The sequence below is a fragment of the Symphalangus syndactylus genome, chromosome 12 (assembly GCF_028878055.3).
Source record: "Symphalangus syndactylus isolate Jambi chromosome 12, NHGRI_mSymSyn1-v2.1_pri, whole genome shotgun sequence".
Classification (NCBI taxonomy): domain Eukaryota; kingdom Metazoa; phylum Chordata; class Mammalia; order Primates; family Hylobatidae; genus Symphalangus; species Symphalangus syndactylus.
The window spans coordinates 93,957,518-93,985,151 of record NC_072441.2 but is presented as its reverse complement, the minus strand read 5'-3'; the positions used below and the strand labels follow the sequence as shown (position 1 = coordinate 93,985,151).

At 39.7% G+C, this 27,634-nt stretch overlaps 1 protein-coding gene across 1 annotated transcript in view; it reads left to right on the top strand.

The window, feature by feature from the left end:
• The window catches only part of TMCO1 (transmembrane and coiled-coil domains 1), a 43,565-nt gene extending 17,412 nt beyond the window's left edge, over window positions 1–26,153 (top strand). The window contains exons 5-7 of the mRNA XM_063625043.1: window positions 1,091–1,158; window positions 9,911–10,055; window positions 24,984–26,153. Coding sequence (XP_063481113.1) covers window positions 1,091–1,158; window positions 9,911–10,055; window positions 24,984–25,082 — 312 coding nt within the window. The 3' untranslated portion in view covers window positions 25,083–26,153. The remainder of the gene's footprint in view (window positions 1–1,090; window positions 1,159–9,910; window positions 10,056–24,983) is intronic.
• The last annotated feature ends 1,481 nt before the right edge of the window (window positions 26,154–27,634 follow it).

Here is a 27,634-nt window from a genome sequence, read left to right as displayed (position 1 = left end):
GCTCAAGCCATCCACCTGCTTCGGCCTCCCAAAGTGCTGGGATTACAGGTGTGAGCTACCGTGCCTGGCTCTTTTGTTCTTTAAGAGACCTTTTGTTCTCAGTATCTGGCATACCATGAAGTATAAGGAAAAGTGATTTCACTACCAATTTCCTCATTATTTATTAAGAGTAGGCTTTATTTGAGCATATCTTCCTAAAGCATAGATAGGCTAATTATATAGCTTGATTAATTTTTCACTTAACTTCTATATATTTAACACAGGACACCTGAACTGTGCAATAGTTCTCTTTTACTTACTGAGAGACCTTTTGCCAGTACTTATTAACTCATTGGCCAGAATTGGGCCACAGTCACCCCAATATTCTTCCTTACTGGGTGGCAAGAAGAGGAATTGGAGGTGAAGGGCGGGTTACCCAACATACAGCTATAGCTTTTTGCTAAGGAGTACCTTTTTTTTTTTTTTTTTTTGAGACGGAGTCTCACTCTGTTGCCTGGGGCAGGAGTGCAGTGGCACAATCTCGGCTCACTGCAACCTCCACCTCTCGGATTCAAGTGATTCTCCTGCCTCAGCCTCCCGAGTAGCTGGGATTACAGGCACCCGCCACTATGCCTGGCTAATTTTTCATATTTTTAGTAGAGATGGGGTTTCACCATGTTGGCCAGGCTGGTCTTGAACTGCTAAGGAGATTTAAAAAAAAAATGACATGAGGCCGGGCACAGTGGCTCATGCCTGTAATCCCAGCACTTTGGGAGGCCGAGGCGGGCGGATCACAAGGTCAGAGGATTGAGACCATCCTGGCTAACACGGTGAAACCCCGTCTACTAAAAATACAAAAAATCAGCCAGGCGTGGTGGCGGGTGCCTGTAGTCCCAGCTACTCGCGAGGCTGAGGCAAGGGAATGGCGTGAACCCGGGGGGACGGAGCTTGCAGTGAGCCGAGATTACGCCACTGCACTCCAGCCTGGGAGACAGAGCAAGACTCCGCCTCAAAAAAAAAAAAAAAAAGACATGAAACCAAAACTTTTGAGATATGCTTTAGATGTGTTTTTTTTTTAGTGTAAAATGACAATTTGTTTGTCTCATTACAGGTTCGAATGAAATCCATGTTTGCGATTGGCTTTTGTTTTACTGCCCTAATGGGAATGTTCAATTCCATGTGAGTGTCCTTTTATAAGCTTTTGACTAATAACTATTACTCTATATTTGTATGTATGTTAGCATGAACTTTTTGGGTAATATTTTATTTCGACATAATTTCAAACTTAAAGAAAAGTTGCAAGAATAGTATATCCATTACCTACATTCACAATTGTTAATGTTTTGCTTCACATCTTTTTTTTCTTTTTCTCCCTTTTCTTTCTCTATTATATGTGTGCTCATCCATACATTATTTATGTATTTTTCTTAATCATTTGAGAGTATGTTTTAGGCTGTATGCCCCATTTCCCATAACTACTTCTCTATATATTTCCTAAGGACATTTTCTTATATAACTTCAAAACAATTATCAAAATCAAGGGAATTTTTGTTTTTTGGGTCTTTTTTTTTTTTTTTTTTTGAGACGGGGTCTTGCTCTGTCACCTGGGCTGGAGTACAGTGGTGCAATCTTGGCTCACTGCAACCTTTGTCTTCCTGCATTCAAGCGATTCTCCTATCTCAGCCTCCCGAGTAGCTGGTACTACAGGCGTGCACCACCATGCCCAGCTAATTTTTGTATTTTTAGTAGAGACAGGGTTTTGCCATGTTGGTCAGGCTGGTCTCAGACTCCTAACCTCAGGTGATTCACCTGCCTGGACTCCCAAAGTGCTGGGATTACAGGCGTGAGCCGCCGCACCCAGCCAGAATTTAATTTTTATAAAATACAATTACACAATAACTTTTTTACCCTTTTAATATTGAGGGTGTTTTATGTGTAAGACATAGGCTTAGGCATTATGGGTTCTTTATAGAGAATTTAATATGTTCCCTCTGTTTTTCAGTTGCTTACTAACATGCTGCTTCAAAATGAAAATAGTCATAAAAAGATCTTTTCCCTCTTAAAATAGAGTCTTAATAACTATAATCTTGTTTAATGATAAGGTAAATTACTGTTGTCTAAACCAGCATATAGCAGACCAGAGTAATTATGGAACTGAGTTTGACAGAAAATATCCAACGATGATAGTAATTTATTATCTTTTCATTGTTGTTGTTCAGGACAGAGTCTCGCTCTGTCACTCAGGCTGGAGTGCAGTGGCGCGATCTCAACTCACTGCAACCTCTGCCTCCTGGGTTCAAGCGATTCTCCTGCCTCAGCCTCCCGAGTAGCTGGGACTACAGGTGTGCGCCACCATGCCTGGCTACTTTTTGTATTTTTGATAGAGATGGGTTTCACCATGTTGGCCAGGCTGGTCTCAAATTCCTGACCTCAAGTGATCTCCCACCCAGGCCTCCCAAAGTGCTGAGATTACAGGTGTGAGCCACCACGCCTGGCCCAGGCTAATTTTTAAACAGTTTTTTGTAGAGACGAGGTCTCACTATATTGCCCAGGCTGAATATAAACTTTAATACAGAAGAATGGTTGTTTTGTAACCTGCTATAATTTTTATCCACACAAAAATCTGTGGGCAATTTTTAAAACATGATATATATATTAATTTCTGTAACTTACTCTTTTCTGAAATGTCTTTATAATGTTCCATTGAATGGATGTACTTTTTTTTTTTTTTGAAACGGAGTTTTGCTCTTTTTGCCCAGGCTGGAGTGCAATGGCCCGGTCTCAACTCACTGCTATCTCTGCCTCCTGGGTTGAAGCCATTCTCCTGCCTCAGCTTCCTGAGTAGCTGGGATTATAGGTGCGCACCAGCACGCCCAGCTAATTTTTTGTATTTTTAGTAGAAATGCGGTTTCACCATGTTGGCCAGGCTGGTCTCAAACTCATGACCTCAGGTGATTTGCCCGCCTCGGCCTCCCAAAGTGCTGGGATTACAGGTGTGAGCCATTGCGCCTGGCCAGGATGTACTCTGTTAACTAATTTTTTATTAATCATCATATAGAATTTTTAGATAGTATGTATACCAGTGTATACTTATTATTCCCTTAGGGTATATCCTAGTATTTCTTGAGTTAAACTTTGGTATATATTGTTCCTTAGAGAGATTTTATTAATTTATATCTTTAGATTATTGCCATCAGTACTTGTGAATGGATGTTTCTCCTTATACTTATCATCACTGGAAATTATGATATATCTGCTTAATATTTGCCAATTGAATAGTTGAAAAATAATATTTCTTTCAAATTTTTTCATTTTTTTGAATAACTTGTGTGAGATTTAACATCTTTTCATATACTATGTTTTTCCAGTTTTAAGTTCCTAGTTCATTCCCTCCACTTGCTCCCTGCCTTCTTTTTTTTGCTGTTTATTTTTTATGTTTTTATTTACAACAGTTTTTTACATATAGAGGCTATTAAACTCTTTTTTTGGAAAATATTTTTTGTTGTTAAAGCTGTTACTCTTTTCCATTATGTAAGTAATGCGTTCCTTATATCAGATTATAGAAAAAAAATTTTCCTGTTTTTTTCTATTTTCTTATTTATTTATTTATTTAGAGACACGTTTTCACTCCGTTACCCAGGCCAGAGTGCAGTGGCGCAGTCATTGCCCACTGCAGCCTTGAACTCCTGGGCCCCAGTGATCCCCACCTTTGGCCTCCCAGAGTGTTAGGGTTACAGGCATGAGCCACTGCACCTAGCCTACTTGTTATATTTAAATATTTGTTTCATCTACAATTTATTTTGGTATTTTGTTTCCAACTTTACTAAGTTTTTAACCATTGTCAATATCACATAGTTGAATAAATCATCTTTTCCCTGATGATTTGAAACGACTTGTTTGTTATGTATCAGTAGCTTCCCAAAACTTAGGCAGTGGATCTTAACCAGGAGTGTGCATCAGAATCATATATGGGGAAAAGAATCATATATGGAGTTTTACAAAATAATTTTCTTATATGAGTAATATATAAAACTTATTTCTAAAAAATTCAAACACTTATATAGAATAAAAAGTGAAAGTGAACCCAAATAGATTGAAAACTTAGATCCACACAAAAGCCTGTACACAGATGTTTATAGCAGTTTTATTCATAATTGCCAGAAGTTGGAAGGAATCAAGATGTCTTTTCGGTAGGTGAAAGGATAAACAAACTGTGGTACAACTAGACAATGAAATATTATTCAGTGCTAAAAAGAAGTGAGCTAGTAAGCCGTGAAAAGACATGGAGAAGTCTTAAATGCATAATTTTAAGTGAATAAGCTCTTCCAAAAAGGCTATACACTGTACGATTCCTGCTGTATGAAAAAGGCAAAACTATGGAGACAGTAAAAAGATCAATGGTTGCCAGGAGTTAGGAGGAAGGCAAGGATGGCTAGGCAGAGCACAGAGGATTCTTTAGGGCAATGAGATTATTCTTTATGATACTATAATGGTGGATAACATGTTATTATATATTTGTCCAAACCCATAGAATGTACAACACCAAGAATGAACCCTAATGTCAACCATGGACTTTGAAACTCACTTGGAACCAATCGTGTTCCCTGTGAAAGCAGCACTCTCATCCATATGTTTTAGTGGTACTCAATTCTAATCACCAGGAATTCAAACCTTTTTTGTTTCCCTTCCTCTCCCTCTTTTCACTAGACATTACTCCATATCTGTCCTTTCCCATATTTAATGATATGTACTGGATTAAATCTGACCCTTTCAACCTTCCCTTCCTCTCAGTTAACAGCCCATGTTTTCTGTCTGTGCAGTCATCCATTCATCCCTCCCTCCTCTTTTCTCATTCATCCTAGCACCAGCTCCCATCCTAGTTTCAATGATTATTTCCTTTTTTCTCCTTCGCTATTACTTTTTGCTTGGTATCACAATAGCCTGCTTTTGCTCCCTCAGGTGTCTCCTCTCTATCCAACATTGTTAAGTTAGCCATCCTCAGAAGCCTGTTACTCATTGCCTAATAACATTATCTGCTACTGATTAAACAGTAACCTATGTTGGGGACTGTACTGAACTCTTTATATATGTTACTCTTTTACTGTTTTTTGTTTTTTGAAATGGAGTCTTGCTGTGTCACCCAGGCTGAAGTGCAGTGGTGTGATCTGGGCTCACTGTAACCTCCACCTCCCGGGTTCAAGTGATTCTCCTGCCTCAGCTTCCCGAGTTGCTGAGATTACAGGGACTTGCCCCTACACCAAGCTAATTTTTGTATTTTTAGTGGACATGGGGTTTCACCGTGTTGGCAAGGCTGGTCTTGAATTCCTGACCTCAGGTGATCCGCCTGCCTTGGCCTCCCAAAGTGCTGGTATTACAGGTGTGAGCCACCACGCCCTGCCTTCCCTTTTACTTTTAACAGTCTTCTAAGATAAGAATTCTAATCTTTTACAGATGAGGACATGAGACTCTAAGTTACTTAACTTGCTTAAGGTCTCCAAGCTAGTAAATGTTGAGCTGGGGTTTAACCCTGTCTCTCAGACTCTAAAGTCCACACTTATCACCATGCAACCCTGACTACTGATTTTAGTCAAGACTCCTTACCCTGGCTCTCATGACATTCCATGCTTTGGCCCCAGCCTGTTTTTCAAACTATTTTCTTATCATTGCCTACTACCTACTCTGTTTTAACTGTATTGTTCACTGTTCCTGGGGCACTTATTCTTTCAAATGAATTTTAGAATCAATCAAGTGTCAGCTTCCTCTAAAATAATCCCTTCTGAGTTTTGTCTGAAATTTTATTAAATTTGTGCATTAATTTTGAGGTATTAAATACCTTTATAATTTTTAGTATTCCCATCCAGAAACATGGTATTTCTGCCAAGTCTATTTTATATACTTTCTGTAGTTCCTTCCCAAATAAGTATAAGTAATATTTCATATTTTCTAGTTTGCTACTACTGTATATAAGTAGGTTATCAATTTTTTTTTTTTTTTTTGAGACAGAGTCTCACTCTGTTCTCTGTTGCCCAGGCTAGAGTGCAGTGGCACGATCTTGGCTCATTGCAGCCTTCACCTCTCGGGTTCAAGTGATTCTCCTGCCTCATCCTCCCGAGTAGCTGGGATTACAGGCATGTGTCACTACGCCTGGCTTATTTTTGTATTTTTAGTAGAGATGGGGTTTCACCATGTTGGCCAGGCTAGTCTTGAGCTCCTGACCTCAAGTGATCCACCTGCCTCAGCCTCAGCCTCCCAAAGCTGGGATTACAGGTGTGAGCCACCATGCCCAGCAGGTTATCAATTTTTGTGATTTTATTTTCTAATTGGACATCTTCCTGAACTCCCATAGCTTTTAATTTGATTCTGTAGTTTTCTAGATAGATAATCATATGATCAGACAAATAATATTGTCATCTTTTCCAAATTCTCTTTTCCCTCCCTCCCTTCCTTTCTCTCCATCGCTGTTCTCTAGTTCTATTGTGCAATGAATTAGAACAACCAGAAGAGGGTTAAATACTTGAAGGTAAAATACCAACAATACTGCAGTAAAGATGGGAACAAGATGAAGAGAATGCCCATATCACTGCTATGATATTTATGAAATTTTTAAAGAATGGAGGTTTTCAAAGCTATATGCAAGCATATGTGATACGTTATCCCTAATAGAGTTAATAATATAATAAGCACTTATCAAATATTTGGTGATTAAGTTATTAGACCTTGGACCAGTATTGAAATGCCAGATTATTTTTGCAGTTCATCAACATAAAATACTAGATGCTGTGTGTGTGTGTGTGTGTGTGTGTGTGTGTGTGTGTGTGTGTGTGTGATATAGGTCTTCCAAGCTATAGAAGTCAAAGAAGTCAAGTAGAGTATCTTCAAGGAGGAAAATTATATGAAAGTTTCATTATAATCAAGTTTCGTATAAAAGGATATGTTGGCAGGAAAGAAGGCTATTTTTTTTTTTTTTTTTGAGATGGAGTCTACCTGTGTCGCCCAGGCTGGAGTGCAGTGGCACAATCTCGGCTCACTACAACCTCCGCCTCCCGCATTCAAGCAATTCTTCTGCCTCAGCCTCCCAAGTAGCTGGGACTACAGGCACGCACCACCACGCCTGGCTAATTTTCTTATCATTGCCTACTACCTACTCTGTTTTGTATTGTTAGTACGGAGGGGGTTCCACCATATTGGCCAGGCTGGTTTCGAACTCCTGACCTCGTGATCCACCCGCCTCGGCCTCCCAAAGTGCTGGGATTACAGGCGTGAGCCACCGTTCCCGGCCTTATTTTTTTGTTTTTATGTATATTATTTTCAGCAACTTTCTTATTCAGAACACTGGCAAACAATAGCTTTTTATTTGCTTATTTTGTTTTCCCAAACTAGTGGAGGTTCGCATAATACATTTTACCAGTATTAATGCTGTATTCATGTTTTTGTTCTGGTCTTTGTACCCTGTACATTTAAAAAAATACTGTGTCTTAGATTGTCAGCACCTAGAAGTTAAAGGCTGTATATCTGTTTTTATAAACTGGCATATGAAATTAAAAGTCTAATACATGTTTTGATTATATTGAACAAAAGTTATTCAGTCTTTAACATAATTTCTCCAAGTTTAACTTTGATCATCTGTTTTTGAGACCAGATTTTGCTCTGTCACCCAGGCTGGAGTACAGTGGTGTGATCACTATTCACTGCAGCCTCAACCTGCTGGGCTCAAGTGATCCCCCCACATCAGCCTCCTGAGTAGCTGGGACTACAGACATGCACCACGACAGCTGGCTAATTTTTTTTTTTTTTTTTTGGTAGAGATAGGATTTCGCCATGTTGCCCAGGCTGGCCTTGAACTCATGGCTTCAAGTGATCCTCCCACCTCGGCCTCTCAAAGTGCTGGGATTATGAGACATGAGCCACCACGCCTGGCCAAGACTATAAGGGATACTAAAAGATTGTGTAAGCCAGGAGTGGTGGCTCATTCCTATAATCCCAGCAATTTGGGAGGCTGAGGCAGGAAGATCACTTGAAGCCAGGAGTTTGAAACCTGCCTGAGCAACATAGGAAGACCACAGCTCTACAGAAAAAAAAAAAAAGATTAGCCAGGCATGGTGATATACCTCTGTAATCTCACCTTCCTGGGAGGCTGAGGCAGGAGGATTCTTTGAGCCCAGGAGGTCAAGGCTACAGTGAGCCATGATTGCACCACTGCATTCCAGCCTGAATGACAGAGCGAGACCCTGTGTGAAACAAACAAAAATAATATCCCTTACACTCTTAAAATTTGTTAACAGCTGGCAGATGCTTTAAGGAAAAAAATCTAAGGTTAGACTAAGAAGGGAAGGACTTGAAATCCCAGATTGCCAGAAAAAGGACTAGATATAGCTACTTACTTCTCTTTGTTCTTTTTGGCATCTCTTCCTGAATCATTTACATAAAGTTGAAATAACAGGATTTTAGAATTGAAGGAGATTTTTTTTTTCTTTGAGACGGGGTTTTGCTCTTGTTGCCCAGGATAGAGTGCAATGGCACGATCTCGGCTCACCACAACCTCCGCCTCCTGGGTTCAAGTGATTCTCCTGCCTCAGCCTCCCGAGTAGCTGGGATTACATGCATGCGCCACCATGCCCGGCTAATTTTGTATTTTTAGTAGAGACAGGGTTTCTCCATGTTGGTCAGCTGGTCTCGAACTCCTGACCTCAGGTGATCCACCTGCCTCGGCCTCCCAAAGTGCTGGAATTACAGGTGTGAGCCACTGCGCCCAGCCTGAAAGAGATCTTAAAAGTCATTTAACACATAACTTCTCTCCTAATACAGAAAGCTCATCACTAATGTCTCTAGCAGATAATTTGTCATCCTTTATTTCCAACAATGAGGAGCTTAGTGGTTTCTGAGATAACTAGTACTTTTATTGAGTAGTTTTTAGAGTTTGAAAATAATTCCTTTTACTGGGCCAAAATATGCCTCCCCATATCTGTACTTGTGAGCAGTGGTCCTGCCCTGTGGAGTCACAGAGTAAGTGCACTTAAAGAAATAATCCACCTATTGTAAATCATCTCTCTCTTTGCATCTTCCTTCTTCTCTTCCCAATTTTTTAATTTATTATGCTAGACACCAATTTCTGTTCCTTGTAACAAGCTTCTATTCATGTAGCACTTTAGGAGGCTGAGGCAGGCGGTTCATGAGGTCAAGACATCGAGACCATCAAGGCCAACATCGTGAAATACAAAAATTAGCTGGGTGTGGTGGTGTACACCTGTAATCCCAGCTACTCGGGAGGCTGAGGCAGGAGAATCGCTTGAATCAGGAGGCAGAGGTTGCAGTGCGCTGAGATGGCGCCACTGCACTCTGGCCTGGGTGACAGAGTGAGACTCCATCTCAAAAAAAAAATAAAGGAATTATCAGAAGTTTTTTCAGATTTGTTGCTGGTTTAAGGTCTCATGCATGTTCAACTTCATATAATTAAATAACATATATAAAGATATAAAAGATTTTATATCGCTTGAACCCGGGAGGCAAAGGTTGCAATGAGCCAAGATTGTGCCACTACACTCCAGCCTGGGCGACACAGCAAGACTGTCTCAAAAAAATAAATATTAAACATTTCTCATTTTTAATTTCTAATACAACAAATATTAATAACTATAAGCTACATAAACACAAAGTTTTTAGGGTCCTAAATAATTTATCTGTATATAAAGGGGTCTTGATACCAAAAGAATTGAGAACGATTAATTTAGGAAAAGATTGATGAGAATAATCTAGGCTCTTCCTTACATCACAGTACATCAGGTTCATGTGTATTTTTAGCATGTCACCCTCTCTTTGTTTTTCAGAGATCAGAGACTTAAAGCTCTATTTCTGTCCCAGATTCTTCTTTGGAAGTAAGAAAGTTGTCAGTCTTCCAAAGATAACAATTCTTTGTATTTTTTTTTTCTTTTAGATTTGATGGTAGAGTGGTGGCAAAGCTTCCTTTTACCCCTCTTTCTTACATCCAAGGACTGTCTCATCGAAATCTGCTGGGAGATGACACCACAGACTGTTCCTTCATTTTCCTGTATATTCTCTGTACTATGTCGATTCGACAGGTGAGTGATCACATCTACCATTTAATATGTATATTTTTCCTTGCTGTCATACCAATTAACTTTTACTTTTATAATGCTAGAAATGTTTACCCATTGTTCCTGAGTTCTTTCAGCTGCTCATTTTAGAATTTCAGTGTATCTTCCAAAAGCCATTTTAAATGGCTGTAGGTTTAGATGACTGATCCTTAGGGATGAGAAGTAGTAATAAAACCAAACATGGATTCCACATCCCATTCTTAGAGCTCTCAGGCTCCTTCTTTATTACAACTGTCTAAAGCTACAAAAGTAGAGAGTGGGTTTGGTCTTCCCAGTACCATTTCTTCATTATATACCAGCACCATTTAGCAGCTCAGGAGCACAAGTAAGTTTAACAAAGTGGTAATTTTAGGTTATTCACAGTTGAGATAAAGTTTAGGTTATAGAATTTACATTTGGCCAACTTGGTGATTTGACATTCATAGTGAAAAAGAGTGAGAACTAAGGAGTAAAAGGGTTATGAAGGCCCAGAAGAGAGCTATAACATTCGATTAGTGGGGAAGGGTTCAGGCAGAAAGGTTTAGAGAATGAAGTGGCTTTAGAGATGGGACTATGAAAGTGAAAAGGTGGCTGGGTGCCGTGGCTCATGCCTGTAATTCCAGCAATTTGGTAGGCTGAGGCGTGAGGATCACCCGAGCTCGGGAATTTGAGACCAGCCTAGGCAACATTGTGAGATTCCATCTCTACAAAAAATTTAAAAATTAGCTGGGTATGGTGGCATGTGCCTGTAGTCCCAGCTACCCTAGAGGCCAAGGTGGGAACGTCACAAAAGCCTGGGAATTTGAGCTTGCAGTGAGACTTGATTACATCACTGGACTTTAGCCTGGGCAGCAGAGCGAGACCCTGTCTCCAAAAAAAAAAAAAAAGGTGGGGGGGATAATTAAGGTCTCTGGCTGAACAATTCTTTATTTTAGGGCATTATTCAGTTTCTGAACATACTGTTGTTTGGCAGGCTTTGTAGTGGAAAGGTTTGCACATGCAGTAAATAGGAACATAAAATTTTCAGTATTTGTTACAGAAATGATTCTCTTTTTCTCCCCTCCTTCTGAATACTGTCTGTGGCAGAAGATTTTTGTTTGCCCTGTGTATTAGTTTGTTCTTGCACTGCTATAAAAAAATACCTGAGACTGGGTAATTTATAAAGAAAAGAGGTTTAATTGGCTTATGGCTCTGTAGGTTGTACAGGAAGCATGATGCTAGCATCTGCTCAACTTCTGGGGAGTCCTCAGCAAACTTAGAATCATGGCAGAATGCAGAAGGGGAGCAGACATGTCACATGGCCAGAGTAGGAACAAGAGAGAGAGGTGAGAGGTATTACACACTTTTAAACAACCAGATCTCATGAGAACTCACTCACTATCACAAGAACAGTACCAAGGGGGATGGTGCTAAACCACACAATTTGACGTGAGATTTGGATGGGGACACAGATTCAAACCATTATCACCCTGGAATGTGAGAATCAATGGGAAATCAAATGACAGTTCATGGCTCACCAAGATCTTTGTCATTGTATTGTTTAATATTTTTTCCCAATTCATATCCCATCACATCCCCATAAATACAGCACTTTGCCCATTCTGGCTTGCTTAATAGTTTTCATGTTAAACTCACTCAGATGTACTTTTTGCTTCTGTTTTTCCTTATTTCTGAATCCCTCCCTCTTCTTCCTTTTAAATGCAATCAAGTTTCAAGACTTCCTTTTCTGGCACATATTTTCTGGCACTTACTGCATTGTGAAGGTTAGCTATAGGAGGAACATGACTAAAATACAGAAACATCGAAAGACTATTATAATAGTCTAGCAAAAAATCATTATGTTATAAACTATAACAGTGAAAAGAGGGATGAAAAGAATGGGACAAGATTGAGAAATAAATAGAAGGGGAAACCAGCTGAACTTAGTTATTGATTTAATGTGAAGGAGAAAGGAAAAACTAAGATGACTTTCAGGCTTTTTATTTTGGTGACCAAATGGGGACTAGTTTCACTAAGAGGCTGAGAATAGAAGAAGGAAGAGTATGTTGGTTGGAAGACATGTTGAGTTTGAGGTGTTTGTTGAATAGCTAAATGATTATGTCCACCAATAAGTTGTACTCTTGCTTAGCTGAGGTATATACTTAAATTTTTGAAATGGTCTCTGTAATAGAGCTGCCTTAGCCCATTTTCTGTTGCTGTAACAGTATACCACAGCCTGGCTAATTTATAAAGACAATTTAGCTCACAGTTCTGCAGGAAGGCCAAGAGCATGGTGCTGGCATCTACTGAGGGCCTTCCTGCTACATCATAACGTGGTGGAGGACATCACGTGGTGAGAGGGCAAGAACGAGAACCAGAGAGAACTCACTTATAGCAAAGCCACTCGTGATAAGGAACCCACTCCCGTGATAATGACATTAATCTATTCATGAGGGCAGAGGGATTACATTTCCACCACATGAACTTTTCGGGGACACATTCAAACCATAGCAGGAGTTTATCCTAGTGAAAGCTAAGGTAATGACAACACAGATCTCTTTTGGTTTAGCACAGATCCTTTGATCTCTGTGGAATGTTGGTCTTTAATTTGTTAAGTCTGAAATTTTAAAATTGTGGCTTAGGTTGACATCTTAATAAAACACGACATAACAGGCCAGGCACGGTGGCTCACGCCTGTAATCCCAGCACTTTGGGAGGCCGAGGCGGGCGGATCCTAAGGTCAGGAGATCGAGACCATCCTGGCTAACACAGTGAAACTCCGTCTCTGCTAAAAAAATACAAAAACAATTAGTTGGGCGTGGTGGTGGGCACCTGTAGTCCCAGCTACTCGGGAGACTGAGGCAGAAGAATGGTGTGAATCTGGAGGCGGAGATTGCAGGGAGCCAAGATCACACCACTGCACTCCAGCCTGGGCAACAGAGTGAGACTCTGTCTCAAAAAAATAAATAAGTAAAAAATAAAAACCACAATGTATATATTTCACTTTAAGCAACAAAGAGCAACTCTGAGTTTGTTGTTGTTTTTGTTGTTGTTATTTTGAGACAGAATCTCGCTCTGTCACCCAGGCTGGAGTGCAGTAGCTCGATCTTGGCTCACTGCAACCTCCACCTCCCAGGTTCAAGTGATTCTCCTGCCTCAGCCTCCCAAGAAGCTGGGATTACAGGCACCCACCACCATGCCTGGCTAACCTTTTATATTTTTAATAGAGGCAGGGTTTCGCCGTGTTGGCCAGGCTGGTCTCGAATTCCTGACCTCAGGTGATCCACCCACCTGGGCCTCCCAAATTTCTGGGATTACAGGCATGAGCCACCATGCCCGGCCCCATTCTGTTTTAATTTCAGGCAGATTTTGTTACTTTACTTGTGATGGATGAATAGTAATTTTAGATGCACTGAAAAGTCACCATCTAAAACTGTAGAGTTTTCAAAATGAAATAAATGTTATTAAGAATTATCATTTAGAGCCAGGGACAGTGGCTCACACCTGTAATCCCAGCACTTTGGGAGGCCAAGGCGAACAGATAGCTTGAGCCCAGGAGTTCAAGACCAGCCTGGGAATCATGGTGAAACCCCATCTCTACAAAAAATGCAAAAATTTAACTGGGTTTAGTGGTGCATGCCTGTAGTCCCAGCTACTTGGGAGTCTGAGGTGGGAAGATTGCTTGAGCCCGGGAGGTGGAGGTTGTGGTGGGCCGAGATTGCACTCCAGGCTGGGCAATAGAGCCAGACCCTGTCTCAAAAAAAAAAAAATTATTTAGGAAGTTCAACTCAAGCTGGTCTTTACGCTCCTTTTAATTATTTCTAAAAATATGATCAGTTGTATATCAGTTGATTTTATCAGGAATGCAAAGCTCATTTTCAGTGCGGATCAGCAAACTGTTTCTGTAAAGGTCTAGATAGCAAATATTTTAGGCTTTGTGGAGAACTGGAGTGTACGGTATATGCTATTAAGTTAAAATAAGAAAATCTGCAGATCCTAGACTGGTACAGCCTACTGAAACATGCTTGTTGAATACAAAAAAGAGGAAGCGATGGGCAGCAAAAAACAGAAAAAAATTCATGTGTTTGTTTTCAGTTAAGGAGGATATATACTTACACTTTTTATTTCCACTTGTCCAGGTCTGTGCAAATTCAGTGTCTAGTGAGGGCCTGTTTCCTGCCTGGTTCATAGAGAGTACCTTCTCTCTGCATGATACGCATGAGAAAAAAAGTCTATAAGGACTAATAGCTAATGTAAAACTGTTGTATTTGAAGGATCTATTCTTTTGTATATAGTTGTCTTCGCCAAGATCCCAGTTGAATTCTAACTACTTATTGCAGCATCCTGAGTGATAGTCATCTTGGGCAGATAATTTTATTACTTAAATTCTGAAAACAAAAATAGTCTGAAATACTTAGAGTTTGGAAAAATCACAGAAGTCACCTACTTTTATACTTTTTGTTTTATTAATTGTAAATTGTTTCTCTACCTATTACTCACTGTTAGCTTATGCACAAGAGAATTATGAACATATTAATATATCCAGTCTGAAATGCCTTAACAGCATTTGAAGTGTTACCTGGAATATATGCTTCTTCCTTTGAACTAAAATCCTTATTAGCCTGCTATTTCCACATGTTGTTGTTTTATTTGCTTTTTAAGATCTTAGGTTACATGTTGTTGTTTTATTTGCTTTTTAAGATCTTAGGTTACATAAGAATTGACTCTATGGATGCCTGTGAAATGAATAGTCAGAATATGAGGCTTTCAGAAACTCAAATTGTAGACCGTACCATGATTTTCCCATGAATGCCATTGGCAAAGAAATAGGCCTGGTTTTTCGGTTGTTTTGTTGTTGTTTGTTTGTTTTGGAGACAGAGTCTCGTTCTTTTGCTCCGGCTGGAGTGCAGTGATGCAATCACGGCTGACTGCAACCTTCACCTCCCAGGTTCAAGCAATTCGCCCACCTCAGTTTCCTGAGTAGCTGGGATTACAGGTGCATGCCACCACACCCAGCTAATTTTTGTATTTTTAGTAGAAACAGGGTTTCACCATGTTGGCCAGGCTTGTCTCAAACTCCTGGCCTCAAGTGATCTGCCCGCCGTGGCCTCCCAAAGTGCTGAATGCCTGGCAGCTTTCCAATCTTAAGTGTTCTTGGCATAGGAAACATGGAGGCATGAACGTTTGTAATGGATATAGGGACTACTGAATCTAGAGCTGTTGGTGGGCTGTAACAGGAAGTGAAGCTTGTCACTGAGAAGGATTGCCTGAATCTTTACCTCACGGTATAGCATTAAGGAATTTCATTTTTCTTTCTTGTGCTTCTTATAGTGCAAGTCTCCTGGTGACAAATTCTCTTAATCTTCATTTATCTGAAAATATCTTTATTTTATCTTCATTCTTGAAGGATATTTTCACTGGACATAGAATTCTGGTTTGGCTTTTTTGTTTGTTTTAACCTTTAAGCATTTTAAATGCCTTTCCACTATTTTCTGGCCTCCATTGTTTCTGAAAAGTTCTTCATGTCTTTGTGTCCTCATAAGTAATGTCACTTTTCTCTAGCTACTTTCAGATTTTCTCTTTGAGACTGGTTTTCAGAAATTTGACTATGATGTGCCCAGAGTATTTTTTTTTTTTTTTTCAGTTTTTCCTGCTAGGACTTATGGTTTTCATTAAATGTAGGGAAATTTCAATCATTATTTCTTTAACTGTTTTCTGCCTCATTCTCTCTCTCTTCTTCTTCTGGAACACCAGTTGCTTATGTATTAGTCGTTTTGGGTATTGTCCAACAGGACACTGAAGCTATGTTGAATTTTTTTTTATCTTTTTTTTTCTGTTCTTCAGATGAGATAATTTTTGTTGATCTGTCTTCAAGTTCACAGACTCTTCTAATCTGTGTTAACCCTAAGCCTACCCAATGATTTTTGAATTTTAGGTATCATATTTTTCAGTTTCAGAATTGTTGCTTTATTTGGCATCCTTCCTGAGATTTCTTGTTTGTTAATATATTATGAGCCATATTTTATGTCCCTAACTATTTAGCTGCTTTAAAAACCTTGTCTGCTGGGCTGGTGTGGTGGCTCATGCCTGTTCAGCATTTAGGAAGCTGAGGCAGGAGTTCAAGACCAAGAGCCCAAGAGTTCAAGACCAGCCTGGATAACAGGGCAAAATCTCATCTCTACAAAAAATACAAAAATTAGGCGGGCACAGTAGCATGTATCTGTAGTCCCAGCTGCTGGGTTATGGGGGCTTAAGTGGGAGGATTGCTTGAGCCCTAGAGGTCAGGTTTGAGGCAAGCTGTGATCGTGCCTTTGCATTCATGCCTGGGCGGCAGAGCGAGACTCTGTCTCAAAAACAAAACAAAAAAACCTTGTGTGCTAATTCCGACATTTGGAATTTGGACTCCATTGCCTGTTCTCTTTTTTTTTTTTTTTTTGAGATGGAGTCTTGCTCTTATCGCCCAGGCTGTAGTGCAGTGGCATGATCTCAGCTCACTGCAACCTCCACCTCCCAGTTCAAGTGATTCTCCTGTCTCAGCCTTCTGAGTAGCTGAGATTACAAGTGCCCACTACCATGCCTGGCTAATTTTGTATTTTTAGTAGAGACCAAGTTTCACCATGTTGGTCAGGCTGGCTGGTCTCAAACACCTGACCTCGGGTGTTCCACCTGTCTTGGCCTCCCAAAGTGTTGGGATTACAGGCATGAGCCCCCTCGCCCAGCCTGTTCTCTTAAGTAACAGTATATTTTCCAGTTTCTTGATGTATCTAGTAATTTTGAATCATATCCTGGATAATGTAAATGATAGGTTGAAGATATTCTGGATTCTTTTATTCTTTGAAAGAAGTGTTGATATTTTTGTTTAGGCTGGCAGTTAACCTGGCATTTGTCTTGGTCCATTAGGGCTACTATAACAAAATACTATATACAATAGAAATTTATTTCTTACTCTTCCAGAAGCTGAGAAGTCCAAAATCAAGGCAAATTCAGTGTCTGGTGAGGGCCTGTTTCCTGCCTGGTTCATAGAGAGTGCCTTCTGTCTGCATCCTCACATGGTGGAAGGCACAGGGCAGCTCTTCGGGACCTTTTTTTTAAAAGGACAATCTCATTAAAGAGGGCAGAGCCCTCATGACCTAATCAACTCCCAAAGTTCCCACCTTCTAACACTTTGGTAGTTTGGATTCAACATATGAATTTGTAAGGGACACAAACATTCAGACCATAGCAGCACTCAAACTCCAAACTCTCCTTTGTGGTAGATGGCAGCTGAAGTTTCAGGTCAGTTATTTTAGTCTTAACTGGGCTGCTTATAGGCTGCCTTGCACGTAGTTTAAGAATTAAGCAGACCCAGGTGCGGTGGCTCATGCCTGTAATCCCAGCATTTTGGGAGGCCAAGGCGGGTAGATCACTTGAGGTCAGGAGTTCGAGACCAACCTTGCCAACATGGTGAAACCCTGTCTCTACTAAACATACAAAAATTAGCCAGGCATTGTGGTGCACGTCTATAATCCCAACTACTCAGGAGGCTGAGGCATGAGAATTGCTTGAACCTGGGAGGCGGAGGTTGCAGTGAGCTAAGACTGCGCCACCGCACTCCAGCCTGGGTGACAGGGCAAGATTCTGTCTCAAAAAAAAAAAAAAAAAAAAAAATTAAGCAGAGATTTGGGGGCAGAGTTTATATGCAAAATTTGAGGCTCCTTTTTTGTTGTCTCTCTGTTTTCCAGGATTCTTTCTCTATTTTCAGTAGCTGTGGTTTTCCTGAACCTTGCTTTTTGGTTCTTCAAACCAGTAAGATTGTAGTTTATTCTGAGTTTTAGACACTCTTCACAGTGTGACTGGGGTTATGCCCTCCATTATGAGATTTTCAAAAAATAAAACATTTTGTCTTTCTGCACTAAGCTAAAATTCAGAATATTCTCCTGATTGATCCTCAAAGAAGGAGCTAAAAGAGATCTAGGGACATTTTCATTGGAAAGATATGGGAGAAAGAGGAAAGGAAGGAGGAAGTGAGAGGGAGAGAAAGAGATTGTCACTTAATCCCCTGACCCCAGCATAAAAGACCTTTATTACAAAGAGGGCCTTTGATCAACCTAAGACGGAAAATATTCATTCATCATTACAAAGGAAGTGACATTACTCTAGTGCAGATTTGATGTGCTTATCTTTCAGAATTTTTATTTCTACTTTAGAAGATATGTGTTAAGAAGGACCCAGAAAGGAGCTTCAGTTTTCTACCCTATTTTATTTGTTTTCTGTGTTGGGCTTTTATACATCACATTTTATTTTTCAAAAGGCTTCTGTTAATCTCTGTGAATTGTGTGCAAAAAAAAAAAAAAAACACAACAACAACAACAAAAAACGATGGGCCGAGCACAGTGGCTCACACCTGTAATCCCAGGACTTTGGGAGGCCAAGGCAGGTGGATCACGAGGTCAGAAGTTCAAGACCAGCCTGGCCAAGATGGTGAAACCCTGTCTGTACTAAAAATAGAAAATCATCCGGGCATGGTGGCAGGTGCCTATAATCCCAGCTACTTGGGAGGCTAAGGAAGAGAATTGCTTGAACTCGGGAGGTGGTGGAGGTTGCAGTGAGCTGAGACCACACCACTGCACTCCAGCCTGGGCGACAGAGTAAGACTCTGTCTCAAAAAAAAAAGAATAGAAATTTATTTTAAAAATTAAAAAATAAAAGTTATTAAAGGCTTTAAGGGTCTGAAAATGATTGATCTAGTCAACCCTCTTTTTCTAACAGTAAGGAAATTGAGATTTGGTAAAATGAAAAGATAGTCCTATTGTTTTATTGTCCAGTTTGTCAGCACTGTAACCCAAATTTTCTGATTGCTAACCCAATAATATTTCAGCGATATCAAGCTTGTACCATCAGGTTCTTTTAGTAAATATTTAATCTCTACATTATTTTTCCCAAATAGTCTAGTCAGATATAATGTGAGAGCCCTGGTAATATTGGAAAGGGTCGTTTTGAAGTGATTAGATTTTATATACAGCTTTGTTGATAGAGTAAAGATTACATTGTGGGAATTAATGAGATATTGCGATTAATTGGAAGTGAAGACTGGTTGCCAGATGTCAGAGAAACTAGCAGAGTGAACTGAGGATTACCATAGGTGTGTTAATTTAGCTAAATGACTAAGGAATAAAATTCAGCAGGATGTGTTTATCGCCATTGACCTGGGTCTTCCCAAAGTATCCAGTTAGCAACCAACAACTTCCTTTTCTTGATCACTGGTTCTTAATCTTGGTAAAGAGGAAAGAACACAAATCCCGTGGTTGTATTTTTCTGGTTTTCCTGACAATAGAAGACGCAATTATGGGAAAATGTTTTTCCTTTGTTTTTCTTTTCTGGGTATACACTCTTCATTTGTTACCCTGTTACACAGGACTGGACAGGAATTCAAAATAATTGTTTTACATTTTTCCAAAACTTGATTGCATCTTACTATATTTTGCATTTGTATTTTCTTTCATAGCATCTTTATTATATATTAAAACTCCTATCTTTTAGCTAAATGCATATTTCTTTCTTTTTTTTGTTTTTTTGAGATGGAGTCTTGCTCTGTCACCCAGGTTGGAGTGCAGCTGCACGATCTCCTACAACCTCTGCCTCGGGTTTCAAATGATTCTCCTGCCTCAGCCTCCCAAGTAGCTAGGATTACAGGCACGTGTAGAGACGGGTTTCACCATGTTGGCCAGGCTGGTCTCGAACTCCTGACCTCAGATGATCCACCCACCTTGGCCTCCCAAAGTGCTGGGATTACAGGTGTGAGCCACCACTCCTGGCCTAAATGCATATTTCGAAACTAAATCTTGCTAATTAACAAGGCCTGAAAACTTGACCTCAAGAAAGAAAGAAAAATTGAGAGATTATAGGAAAGCAGTCAGGTTAAGTTTAATGGATGAGATTGTTGAAAGATGTAATGAGATAATATATACAAAAGTGCCTGCTGTACAGTGTGGTATTCAGTGAGTATTTATTGAATTACAGCCTGACCATTGGTATCTTATTTTTCTTATCTGCATGCAAGGATAATAATGTCTACTTCATTAAGTTGTGAGGATTTAAATGAGGACATACATATAAAGTGCTTAGAACAATGCCTTGCAGAGTGTAAGTACTCAGTAACTGTTAACCATTATTATTGTTGTTATTTTTTTTTTAGCTTCATACTATGACCTTCACTTTAAAATAGCACCCACAGGAATATTTTCCTTTATTTTAAAAGTATTCCATTTAGCACTATTTCAAAAAGTTGGGGAAGGCAAGGTATAAGAAAAAGTATACAACTATTATTAATACAACTATTATCTTACTATATATTCTTAAATACTTTATATTCCCTTTTATAGACCTTATTTTTTAGAACAGTTTTAGGTTCACAGCAAAATTGAGTGGAAGGTACAGAGATTTCATATATATGCCTTGCCCCCACATATGCATAGCACACCCCTCTATCAACTTTCTCCACCAGAGTGGTACATTTGTTACAATTGATTAATCTACACTGACATGTAATTATTACCCCCAAATCTATAGTTTATGTTAGGGTCCGTTCTTTGCATTGTACATTCTATGGGTTTTTTGCATAGCAACTATATTTTATATGTGTATGTTTATATATATATATATAGAGAGAGAGAGAGAGAGAGAAACTATTTGCTCATTTAACAACATAATTGTGATTTTTAAAAAAATCGGCCTGTTACACGATTTTTTATTCCTTTTTTTTTTTTTTTTTTTTACTTCCTTATGTGATTTTTTTATTCCTAAGATAACAGTCTGTTACAGAGAGGTGGCTTCATAAAGGAAAACTGCACTTTGAGTTATATCAGTTTACTTTCTGACTTGTAACCTCTCCCTACATCAACTTTCTCGTCTCAACAGCAGAGATAACTAAGGACTACTATCTAGTCCTTAGAACTGTTTGCAAACTTTAAAGTGTGTAGAAATGTATGATGTTACTACTGTAGAGATATTAGTGACGTCTGGTCCTTTTACCTGTGGCGCCTGCATCTTGAGACCATCACTTAGTTCCTACATGGGTTTTAGGGGAAAAGATTTCACTGATGGGAAAGCAGGGGAAATCTATCTGAGAAAAACAGAAGACCTAGGTTTCACCTGTGAGACTATAGGAATTTAAACAGATTAGTTTAGAATTTCACTAAAGGATAAAATTGCATGCAGTAAATGCAGAGTGTTTGTGTTAAAATACAAATACTCGTGTAATGTAACACCGATACATTTAATTTAGTGTTCCCAAAACGGGTCTGTGGCAAGAGCCACAAGGAAAGGAAAGTACAGAGTAAAGGAAAGCATAGAGTTGCCTGGATTTCCATGTACTTTGGCTGTGGCAACTGAAGTGTCTCATTTTTAACACTTTTTTGTTGCTGCTATTGCTATTTGAGATATTCCTGTCTAGAGCAGTGGCTTACCCTCAGTAGTCATTTAAATATTTTGAGTTAGTAAATGAAATTCAACAGACTACCAGTTCAGTTTCTCATTTCTTCAAAATATTATTTATTTTTTATTTTTTCAATCATCTTCTCTAAATCTCGGTAAACCTATAAAGGGCATCCAACATTTTTACATTGGTTTTTAATCTCTAAAATGATAAGGACTCATCTATTTGACCCTTCAGAATAACTGAGCAAGAATCCTTTGTGTATTTTGTCTAGGCTATATTACTGTATTTGTTAACTAGACAAATATGTTTATCAGCAGCTAATTCTGTATGTCTTACTGTTTCAAATTTTATCTTTAAAGCAATTTCCCTTAATGCCTAGCTTAGTGCTAAATACATTGTAGGTGCTCAGGAAATATTAATTAAATAAAGAAATTGCAAACTAGTGACATCATTTGGTCTTTTTACTGCTTTGTGTAATGGGTTTTTTAGAGGCGAGCTTTAAGGAGCTATTTTTATTATAAAAGTAATGCAGGCCGGGTAAGGTGGCACATGCCTGTAATCCCAGCACTTTGGGAGGCTGAGGCGGGCGGATCACGAAGTCAAGAGATCGAGACCATCCTGGCCAACATGGTGAAACCCCGTCTGTACTAAAAATACAAAAAATTAGCTGGGCATGGTGGTGCGCCCCTGTAGTCCCTGCTACTCGGGAGACTGAGGCAGGGGGATCGCTTGAACCCAGGAGGCAGAGGTTTCAGTGATCCAAGATTGCACCACTGCACTCCAGCCTGGCGACAGAGCAAGACTCTGTCTCAAAAAAAAAAAAAAAAAAAAAAAAGTATTGCAAAGTAGGCCGGGCATGGTGGCTCACCCCTATAATCCTAGCACTTTGGGAGGCTGAGGTGAGCGGATCACTGGAGTCCAAGAGTTTGAGACCAGCGTGGCCAACATGGAAAAACCCAGACTCTACTAAAAATACAAAAATTAGCTGGGCATGGTGGCATGCCTGTAGTCCCAGCTCCTCGGGAGGCTGAGGTGGGAAGAATGCTTGAGCCCCGGAAGTGGAGGTTGCAGTGAGCTGTGATCACACCACTGCACTCCAGCCTCGGTGACAGAGCAAGACCACGTCTCAGAAAAAGAAATACAAAGTCCGATCATTCTCCATCTTTACTAAGGAGAAGTATCCTAATGTACTAACGATTGATTTTTTCTTCACCCATTTCAGATGTCTTCTTAAAGCATGAGCTATAGTATTGTGGAATGTATGTACTGAAATATTTTATGGTAAATATAATTTAGATGAGTCCTTAAAGTTATGTCCTCCATATTTAAACATTCTCTTGTATTCTAACAGTTACCTCAATACACACTCTTATCCATAGTAGTCATCATTCTTCATGATGAAGGATTGAGGGTGTGTATGCTTGTAGAGAAGCCTGGTTATGGATATTCTCATAGTATCTTATATCCGGTAGTACTCAGTAACTACTGGATGAATAGTTTAATGCATGCAAACCTGCCTACCACAGAATGGAGTTTGTTCTGAAGAGCAGAACTTTAACATAGAAACTACTGTGTAAAAGAATCCATTAGATCAAGAGTCAAAACACAATAGGTTTAAATTCTAACTATGTAGAATTTAGCTTTGTAATTCTGGATAAGCCATCCATCATACCTTTCTGAATTTTAGTTTCTTCAAATATAAAATGAAGGAATTGGGCAAGAATAATCAGGATTTCTAAGGTTTTTTCCTCTTATAAAATGCTACATTGGCTGGGCGCAGTGGCTCATGCCTGTAATCCCAGCACTTTGGGAGGCTGAGGCGGGCGGATCACCTGAGGTCAGGAGTTCAAGACCAGCCTGGCCAACATGGTGAAACCCCTTCTCTACTAAAAAAAATATATAAAAATTAGCTGGGTGTGGTGGCAGGCACCTGTAATCTCAGCTACTCAGGAGGCTGAGGCAGGGAGAATCGCTTGACCCAGGAGGCGGAGGTTACTGTGAGCCGACATCGTGCCACTGCACTCTAGCTTGGATGACAGAGCGAGACTCCATCTCAAAAAACAAAAAAAAAAAAAAAAAGAGAACAAAATATGTTTTTAAAAACTGAATAAAAGTGTAAAAGTGAGTTTCTTAAAAAATTGCATTAGATGTAGGTGAAACAATGGAAAAAGATGACAGGGTGCTGAAAATTTAGGAGAATTCTGAACTCAGAGTGCTTTGCAGGTTTCTGAGTACTTTCAACACTGTAAAGAAATTGAAACTGATTTTTTTTTTTTTTTTTTTTTTGAGACGGAGTCTCGCTCTGTCGCCCAAGCTGGAGTGCAGTGGCGCGATCTCGGCTCACTGCAAGCTCCGACTCCTGGGTTCACGCCATTCTCCTACAGACACCCGCCACCACGCCCGGCTAATTTTTTGTATTTTTTAGTAGAGACGGGGTTTCACCGTGGTCTCGATCTCCTGATCTCGTGATCCGCCCGCCTCGGCCTCCCAAAGTGCTGGGATTACAATCGTGAGCCACCGCGCCCGGCCTTTTTTTTTTTTTTTTTTAAGACAGAATCTCACTCTTTTGCCCAGGCTGGAGTGCAGTGGTGCAGTCTTGGCTCATGCAGCCTCTGCCTCCTGGGTTCAAGGGACTCTCATGCCTCACCCTCCCAAGTAGCTGGGACTACAGGCATATGCCACAATGCCCAGCTAATTTTTGTATTTTTAGTAGAGATGGGGTTTTACCATGTTGTCCAAGCTCGTCTTGAACTCCTAGCCTCAAGTGATCTACCCACCTCGGCCTCCCAAAGTGCTGGGATTATAGGTGTGAGCCACCACACCCGGCCGAAACTGAAAATTATAGACAGTGCAGTAATGACAAATCCAGCCAGCAGACCCGTACTGAAAGAAAATGCCCATAAGAAATAGCTAATGAATATTCTTCATATGCTTCTTGTTAAAAAGATTATCTTCTTTTATGATTCTCTACTTGAAAAAAAATCAACCACTTTCATTAGTAGAACAAGGTCTCATCAGGTAAGGAAGGCTTTTACTGTTCTATGATTTTCATTACATTGTAGGCCTTTTTAAAAATAATATAGTGATTGCCGGGCGCGGTGACACACTCCTGTAATCCCAGCACTTTGGGAGGCCGAGGTGGGCAGATCACAAGGTCAGGAGATCGAGACCATCCTGGCTAACACGGTGAAACCCCGTCTTTACTAAATATACAAAAAATTAGCTGGGTGTGGTGGCGGGCGCCTGTAGTCCCAGCTACTCGGGAGGCTGAGGCAGGAGAATGGTGTGAACCCAGGAGGCAAAGCTTGTAGTGAGCCAAGATTGCTCCACTGCACTCCAGCCTGGGCGACAGAGCGAGACTCAGTCTCAAAAAAACAAAAACATAGTGATAATCATCCTATTGCAGGTCATAATGGTTCCTTTAATCTATATGAGTTCCCTTTGCCTGAGAGCTACATGAAACACATCTTCTGTATATTTGATATTAAAACCCAATCCTTTCTATGTTTTCTTCACAGAACATTCAGAAGATTCTCGGCCTTGCCCCTTCACGAGCCGCCACCAAGCAGGCAGGTGGATTTCTTGGCCCACCACCTCCTTCTGGGAAGTTCTCTTGAACTCAAGCAGAACTCTTTATTTTCTATCATTCTTTCTAGACACACACACATCAGACTGGCAATTGTTTTTTAGCAAGAGCCACAGGTAGCCTTACTACTTGGGCCTCTTTCTAGTTTTGAATTATTTCTAGGCCTTTTGGGTATGATTAGAGTGAAAATGGCAGCCAGCAAACTTGTTAGTGCTTTTGGTCCTAGATGATTTTTATCAAATAAGTGGATTGATTAGTTAAGTTCAGGTGATGTTTATGTAATGAAAAACAAATAGCATCCTTCTTGTTTCATTTACATAAGTATTTTCTGTGGGACCGACTCTCAAGGCCTTGTGTATGCCCTGCAAGTTGGCTCTCTATGAGCATTTAGAGATTTAGAAGAAAAATTTAGTTTGTATAACGCTTAATTGTAACTGTTTGTTTTGTTTTTTTTTTCAAGCCAAATATATGACATAAGATCGATAAAGAGGCCAAATTTTTAGCTATTTTATGTACAAGGAGAGATCTGTTTCATTTTGTTTTGCCATATTTCTAGATACAAGTTGTTTCTTTTTGTTTTTTTTTTTTGAGATAGAGTCTCGCTCTGTCGCCCAGGCGGGAGTGCAGTGGCGCAATCTCGGCTCACTGCAAGCTCCGCCTCCCGGGTTCACGCCATTCTCCTGCCTCAGCCTCTCCTAGTAGCTGGGACTACAGGCGCCCACCACCACGCCCAGCTAATTTTTTTGTATTTTTAGTAGAGACGGGGTTTCACCGTGGTCTCGATCTCCTGACCTCGTGATCCGCCCGCCTCGGCCTCCCAAAGTGCTGGGATTACAAGCGTGAGCCACCGCGCCCGGCCAAGATACAAGTTTTAGCATGGGCCAGGAAGGACTAAAATAAAAGTTTTTAAGGTACTGTACTTTTTGCCATGCTTGACTCATATACTCAAAATACAGAGTTGTCCTGGTGTAGGAAATGGAAAGCAAGAGTGGAAAGGAACATAATAACTCATTGGAGTTTAAAAATGAGGGTCTTGGCAAGTAACACTGATGTCTGAAAAAAAAATTAAATATAAATAAATAAATAAATATGAGGGTTCTCAGCTGTTCTCTTCATATCTTATTACAGTCTCTCAGATTCTTGTGGGGGCACTCTTAGATCTCCCTTGGAGACAAGGTTATAGTTATATGTTGTTAATCTTGCAGAGCTTCCTTTTAGTCACAATAGCCTTCATTTTCTGCCATGCCCCTTCATAAGGGAGAAGGATGTTTGTACCATGATCTTCCCCCCATAATATATGGAATTAGGAGACCTGTGTGGAGTTTTACCAACAAATATGCACATTCATCAAATGTCTACTTAAATGTGAGTATTCTACCAGTGAGAAAAAACACATAATTTTCAAAGTAATCATTGTTAAACCAACAGCAAACTTCTTTCTTATCAGCACCATAAAGTCCAGAAGACAGTGGAAAAGTATCTTTAAAGTGCTGAGGAAAATAAGTATCAACTTAGAATTTTATGTACAATATTGGAGGCAAAATGAAGACATGTTTAGACATATAAAACTAAGAGAATTGAATTATTAAAGGTTATATTTCAAGAACAAAAAAGAAGATCTGCCCAAGGTGAAGGTAGGGCATATAAGAAACAATGGTCAACAGAGAAATAAAATATATGGATGAATATATGGATAAATTTGAGTGTTTTATGTATTGTCTAATTTAAGGATTATCCCAAGACAACCCTACAAGGTAATTACTGTTCTTACCTTCATTTAACAGATGAGGAAACTGGGGCAGGGGAGGTTAGTAACTTGCTGTGCATCACAGAGCTATTGAGTGGCAGTCAGGATTTGAATTCAACCAGTGTGAAGCCTAATAGTCCAGGCTGTGAAGTTCTATATTACAGCCTCCTCATGGGTATGTGGTGATTCTCTTCTCATCACATCTCCTCAACTAGAGTGTGTGAGCTCTCTGAAGTTGGACTTTGTCTTTTTTTTTGTTCTCCTTATTACAAAGTAGTCAACGTGGGTGGAAACACAGCAGGAGCTCAATAAAAGCAGATGAAAGGGAACAGAAGTCCCTATTTTGAGACTACTTTTATCAGAAGGATGTCTGATAATGGATGGTAATGACTTTTAATGGTCTTTTCTCCATGTCATTGACCACTCTAAGCAAAATAATAATTTGAATGATAATGAAGAAAATGATGCTCATGGTAACAATAATGACAAATATCAAATGGCTAAAATAAAACATGAAACCATCCTCAAAATTCTGCCATCACCTTTTTAAAGTGAGAATGTATAGCACACTCTATCACTCATACCCTGAGGCTTTTAAGTTGGTGCTTTCTAATCAGACTTCTTATGGACCAGGTTTTCATATACAAATTATGTTTCCATGGTAAAGAATAAATAAGAGGGAGAAGTTAAAAAGGAGAGATTACATCTATTCACCCTATTCATTAAAAATTTTTAAATTTTTTTCCGAACATGTTCTGCTTACGTATATTCACTCTATTCTTAAAAGCACAATAACAAAGATATATTACAGAGGAAATAAAACTATCACAGGAATT